At 45.7% G+C, this 6,620-nt stretch overlaps 1 protein-coding gene across 1 annotated transcript; it reads right to left on the bottom strand.

Annotated features, from left to right (window-relative positions):
• Nucleotides 1–2,628: 2,628 nt before the first annotated feature.
• Imp3 (IMP U3 small nucleolar ribonucleoprotein 3) lies at nucleotides 2,629–3,572 on the bottom strand. The gene has a single exon (XM_021172570.1). The coding sequence runs from the start codon at nucleotides 3,519–3,521 to the stop codon at nucleotides 2,967–2,969; it is 555 nt and encodes a 184-aa protein (XP_021028229.1). The 5' UTR covers nucleotides 3,522–3,572; the 3' UTR covers nucleotides 2,629–2,966.
• Nucleotides 3,573–6,620: the final 3,048 nt, after the last annotated feature.

Raw genomic sequence — 6,620 nt, 5'->3', positions numbered from 1 at the left:
ACAGGGTTTCTCTGTGTAGCCTGGGCTGTCCTGGAACTCAATCTGTAGACCAGGCTGGCTTCGAACTCAGAAATCTGCCTGCCTCTGCCTCCCAAGTGCTGGGATTAAAGGCGTGTGCCACCATGCCCAGCATTCTCCAGATCATTCTTGTTCTTCTCTTTTTGTTTTAGACAGGATTTCTCTGTGTAGTCCTGGCTATCCTGGAACTCACTGTAAACCAGGTTGGCCTCTAATGCAGAGATCCACCTGCCTATACCTCCAGGGTGCTGAGTTTGAAGGCATGTGCCATACAGCCCAGCCTCTATAATTCCTTAAAAGTATTAGTTTTGTTTATGTGTGTTGATATACATATGTAAGTGCAGGAGCCTGAGGAGGCTAAGGTATTTCATGCCCCTGGAGCTGGAGTTATAGGTAATTTTAAGTCTGACACACTGGGATCCTCTTCGAGAGCTGTGCAAGCTCCTAACATCAGAGCTTTTTTTGTCCTCACTTTCAGTGGCTGTTTTGCTTTTTAATTTGGGGGTTGGGGATGGGGTACTGAAACTGGGTTTCTCTGTAGCTCTGGAGTTTACTCTCTAGACCAGAGATCCAACTGCCTCTGCCTCCTGGGTGCTGGGATTGGATGAGTCCAAAGAAAAATTATTACAGGCATATGCCATCATGCCCAATCTTTCTCCCTCTCTTGGTAGATGGGTATTTTGCTTGCATGTCTATATACATATGCATGGCTGGAGGACGTTGGATCCCTTGGAAGTAGAGTTTTTGGAAGAACAGCTAGTGCTCTTTACTGCTTAGTCATCTCTTCAGTCTTTTATTTCTTGAGACACTGGCTTTGCAGCCTTGGCTGACCCCACACTTGCAGTGTTTCTGCTTAGTGCATAATACACCAGCTCTGACTAACTTCTTCTATAGCATCCTGCTGAAACCAATCACTGCCTAGTGTTGCTACTGACCTGGAGGCTGAGACTCCAACATGTCTTTTAAGGACTGGCTGTGCATTAGCACTCTTAAAACGGATTATCTTAATCCATTTATCATGCAATCAAATACTGACTTATCTTCCTTTCTCACCTGAAAAGTGCAGAGTAACTGGTCTACTCATTTAAATGGGTTTGTTGGGAGGGTTAAATAGGCTAATATATATTACCCATGTAAACCTGTGTCTAATATTTAGAGTCATTTCATGTTACCTTCCCTAGTTTTTTTTTTTTTAATTTATTTATTATATCTAAGTACACTGTAGCTGTCTTCAGATGCACCAGAACTGGACGTCAGATCTCATTACAAATGGTTGTGAGCCACCATGTGGTTGCTGGAATTTGATTGAACTCAGGACCTTCGGAAGAGCAGTCGGTGCTCTTAACCACTGAGCCATCTCTCCAGCCCTAGTTTTACTTTTTTTAAAAATTGTTTGTATGAATGTAAATGACATACCGTGCATGTGGAAGAGTCGGCTCTCTCCTTCCACCATGTGGGTTCCAAAACTAAATTCACACTGTCAGCCTGAGCAGCAAGTGCCTCTCTCCCCATTTAACTATCTTGCCTGGCTCACTAGCAAGGAAGAGGAAGCACATAAAATCTGAGCCTCATCAGTGCACACTGTAATATTAGCACTGGAGAGGCTGAGACAGGAGGATCACTTCTAGTTCCAGACCAGCTTGAGCTTCAAATCAAAACCTGTCTCAAAATGAGAGAGAGAGAGAGAGAGAGAGAGAAGAAAAATAACCCCCACACAAATACCTTAATCTGCCAGACTCTGAATTCTATTTTGTATTTGGTCTGGGATAAAACTTGGTGCTCTATTTACAAGTTCTAATGCTTTATGGTTTTCCTTTTGCTTCTGCTGCGTTGGTTTTTTTTTTTTTTTTTTTTTTTTTTTTTTTTTTTTTTTTTTTTTTTTTGGTTTTTTAAGACAGGGTTTCTCTGTATGGCCCTGGCTGTCCTGGAACTCACTTTGTAGACCAGGCTGGCCTCGAACTCAGAAATCCGCCTGCCTCTGCCTCCTGAGTGCTGGGATTAAAGGCGTGCGCCACCACGCCCGGCTCATTTTGTTTGTTTTTAAAGTCCTAAATTTCCCTGCATAGCCCTGGTTGTCCTGTAACTCCTCATGAAGACCAGGCTGGCCTCGAACTCAAAGATCTGCCTGCCTTAACCTCCCAACTGCTGGGATTAAAGGCAGTGCCAGCACTACCTCGCCCTTTTGCTTGTTTTTTTGGAGTGGGGGCGGGGGGCGGGGGAGGGGAGGTGTCCTTAACGCTGAAGCCAGGACCTTGAAGAACATCTGTTTTCAGGAACCTCCTGGGTCCCTACTAACCACTAGCTGGCCAAACTACAGGGCGATCATTTCCTTAGGCAAGCAAACACTCCAGGACTTTAATATGGTATTTCCTGGGGCTGGAATATCAACAGGAAGTCTTGTGGATAAAAGCTCTGCCAAAACATTCATTCCGAGAAAGGGACTGGTTAAGTGACAAATCTGCCCAGCTTGTACAACATCCTGCAACCTCCACGTGAGGCTCCAAAGCCTCAAGCCTTCAACCCTTTTCCTGCTCTTAGGCTCCTCAGCTAGCAAGATAATAGATATGGCTATGTAGGAAGCTAGGTAAGAAGAACGACCAGACAAAAATGTGCACTTAAACAACGTCGGTGGGACATTTATTGGCATTAGGAAAGGATTTCTTTAAACGATATAAATATACTGAACTCAAACTCTCCATCCAGACAGTCCTATTTCAAGATGATAAAGCAAAGGGGAAGAGGTAACATTCCTGCTTCACACCACAAAGTTTAAGGCACAAGAAGCTAGCAATCCCCAGTGCGGTACAAAACTGCTTCCCACTGTCTCTCAAGACATTGTCACTTAATTGTCAGTCCAAATTCTAGGAAAATTTCCCAGAACACGGAGGCGATTCTCCCCATCCCCGGGTCAGTGACCTGTAGCTGAGAAGCCAGGACAAGAAGACTCGCTAGGCATCTAGATCAAAGTCATCGCGCTCCTCATTGTACTCCAACACGTGCCGCTTGATCTTGGATGAATCCACCCAGGTGACAAAATCCTCCATGCTGCGAGTGACGAGAAAGGCCGGATCAGTGACCACGTCTGGGCCCACGCGGACATGACCCTGCTCCACAAAAGCCACAGCAGCTTGGAGATGCTGCGCCATGCGTAGCTTGAGGAGCAAAGTAGGCAAGCGGCGGCGGCAGAAGGACGAGGCCGAGACGGAGTCGCAGAGTTCCAGTGAGCCGCGCGTGGGCACCAGGCCCAGAGCGTACAGCTTGTCCAACAGCGCCGCCGAGGCGCGCACGCGGAATGGGTCGCGTTCGGGCAGGTCGCGCAGGCGCCGCGCCAGCTCGCGCACCGCTCGGCTCAGCTGGTTGTAGCGCGTGTACTCCTCGCGCCGCTGCAGCCGGTACCGCCGCAGCACACGCAGTTCGTGGAGGTTGTGATCGGTGACTTCCCAGTTTAGGAAGTCCACCTGTTTCAGCAGCTTCTGCTCGTGGAATTTAAGCTTCCGCACCATAATGGAGAATGCGGGAGAAAGGGAACAGGTTGAGAACCTAGCGTAATTTCCGCCTCGACGTAGAAAGACCCCGCCTCTAGACCCCTGAACCAATCAAAAGATTGGTTAAAGACACGCCGCCCCCGATTTTTCATTCGTCCAACTCTGGAACTTCCTGTTTTGAAAGGGGAGCGGGGAGAAAGAATTGCGGAAGGAGAGGCGTGTCCTGCGAAGACACTTTTCTTTTTTTTTTTTTTNAAGAATTTATTTATTTATTATATGTAAGTACACTGTAGCTGTCTTCAGACACTCCAGAAGAGGGAGTCAGATCTTGTTACGGATGGTTGTGAGTCACCATTTGGTTGCTGGGATTTGAACTAAGGACCTTTGGAAGAGCAGTCGGGTGCTCTAACCTGCTGAGCCATCCCACCAGCCCCCTGAAGACACTTTTCCTTGCAGCCCAGAGCGCATTCTCTAGTCTAGTGTTGTGTTTTGTTTTTAAATATTTATTCATAGCCGGGCGTGGTGGCGCACGCCTTTAATCCCAGCACTCAGGAGGCAGAGGCAGGCGGATTTCTGAGTTCGAGGCCAGCCTGGTCTACAAAGTGAGTGCCAGGACAGCCGGGGCTACACAGAGAAACCCTGTCTCGAAAAACCAAAAAAAAAAAAAAAAAAATTTATTCATTGATATTTATACATTGACGTATTTTATGTATATGATTGCTCTGCCTTCATATGCACCAGAAGAGAGCTTCAGATCTCATTTGTGGTTTTCCTGGGAATTGAACTCGGGACCTTTGGGAGAGCAGTCAAGTGCTCTTAACCACTGAGCCATCTTGGCAGCACCTAGTTTAATCTCAGATTTCTGTCTTTGGTGACTGAAGAGAGTCAATAGCTGCAGATGTCAGTTTCCAGGGAGAGGGGTTACTGCTTTTTAAAGAGTTGTCTCATAGTTTTGGTTGTGAGCCTATCCTTTAACGGCTGAGCTATCTCTCCAACTCTGGAAAGATGGCTTAGCAGTTAACAGCACGGTTGCTCTTCCGGAGGTCATGAGTTCAATTCCCATCGCCTACATAGTGGTTCACAACTATCTATAATGTGATCTGATGCTCTCTTCTGACATGCACATGTACATGCAGCTAAGAGCACTGATACACATAAAACAAATCTTTTTTTAAAGCATACACAACTTTAGAAGAGTGGAATGCTAATAAATAAATAAATAAATAAGAGGATTATCTCTGTCAAAAACGTGATTAGAACTCTGCAAATGTCTCAGTTTCAGTGGTCCCCAGGGTTGACAAATAGTCCCATCCTGGCCAGCAACAGCTCTGTCGCTGGACTGGCAGTAGTACCAAAGAATTAATCAGGATTGGAAGCATTCCTACCTCTTATTTTTTTTTTGACACAGTTTCCTTAGGTAGCCCAGATCAGCCATGAATTTGCCACAATATAACCAGATTCAATCCAAAAGGATGAGATTATGAGTGAGCATGTGCCACCATGGCTGTCTTATTTTATTTTTTTGAGACAGAATGTCTCTAGTACTATCTGTCCTGGTAATTTTTATATAGACCAGGCTGTCCTTAAACTCAAAGAGACCCATTTACCTCTGCCTGCAAATGCTGGAGTTAAAGTGTTACTCAGGTACGTCTGGGGATTCTTTGTTTCTGCAATCCTCAGTGACTAATGGTACCCATCAGTGATGAGAAACTCAGAGTGTAAGTAGGAGTCCTAACCCCTTCATCTGTAAGAGGTGAACAGTCTGGCAAACAACTCCTGTCTGAAATCACAGAAGCAGAACAAAGGCCAGAAGAATTTCTACTGAGCTCATACCTGTTGGGGTAAACTCCTGACACACAAACCATATCAGTTATGAAGGTGTGTCTCTCTACTCTCTGTTGCTGTAAGTGAGGCTGGCAGGATAGATATATGGTATTGTCACTTCTACAGCCCACAATGCATGCTTTCTATGTGTCACTTCCTCATCTACCCCAAAAGATGATTTGCTGAGATTATCAAGTTGAAAAGCAAGCTATGAACTGCTGGAGCATGTGAAGGGGTTGGTCCTGCAGATCCAAAGCTGCAGTATCTCCATGGCACTTGGTGTGGTGATTTGAATATGCTTGGCCCAGGAAGTGGCACTATTAGGAGAGGTGTGGCTTTGTTGGAGGAAGTGTGTCTCTGGGGGGGGGGGGAGGGGGGGGCTTTGAGAGATCCTCCTCCTAGCTGCCTGGAAGCCAGTCCTCTCTTATTTGCTTTCTGAACAAGATGTAGAACTCTCAGCTCCTCTGTCGCCATGCCTGCCTGGATGCTGTTATGTTTCTGTGATGATGATGATGGACTGAACCTCAGTACCAGTAAACCAGCTCATATTAAATGTGGTCCTTTATAAGGGGTGCCTTTATAAGGGGTGACTGTTCACCACAGTAAAAGCCTAACTAAGACACATGGCAACCACAGTATGTCTGAGAGGAGTCAGTCCTCAGGTGTAGCTGAAGCCAGAGGCCTCCTACCAGACCAATGAAGAATTAAAATGAACATTAGCAAGTAAAAGAAAAAAATGTGTGGAAAACAGGTATACTGTGTGACGCACCATGACACACTGAAGCTTCCTTGGTGAGATTTGTTTTGTTTGTTTGGTTTGGTTTTTTTGTTTCCTTTTGGGGGAGGTTGCAAGGGCAAAGGGTAGATACAAAAGGACAAGGAGATGAGTGGTGCAGGATGTGAAATTCACAAAGAACCAGTAGAAGCGTTCTAAAAACCAGAAGAGTTCTGCTTTATGTTTCTGTTATCTTCTAAGCAACACTTCTTCTTAAAGGTTACAGGCATTATCTATCTAATCTGTGTGACTGAAACTGAGAGGCGATAGGCTAACTGGACTGACCTGCTCACTCCCCCTCCCTAGGCCTCATGCTGGTATCTGTCATCTTAACTCCTGTTTGTTTCTTTTGAGACAGGGTCTCACTACATAGTCCTGGGTGGCCTTGAATTCAATCTGTAGTCCAGGCTGGCCTCAAACTTACAGAGGACTACCTGCTTCTGCCTCCAGAGTGCTGGGTTTAAAGACACATGCTACTAAGCCCGATTGTTTTTGTTTGTTTGTTTGTTGTTTTTGTT

This window comes from Mus caroli, chromosome 9 (assembly GCF_900094665.2).
Source record: "Mus caroli chromosome 9, CAROLI_EIJ_v1.1, whole genome shotgun sequence".
NCBI lineage: Eukaryota > Metazoa > Chordata > Mammalia > Rodentia > Muridae > Mus > Mus caroli.
Note: the sequence above shows the minus strand (reverse complement) of the source record. Positions and strands in the feature narration are given on the sequence as shown.

Excerpts from the sequence above, each read along its gene's own strand:
- Imp3 (XM_021172570.1), bottom strand. The coding sequence starts at position 3,521 with ATGGTGCGGAAGCTTAAATTCCACGAGCAGAAGCTGCTGAAACAGGTG.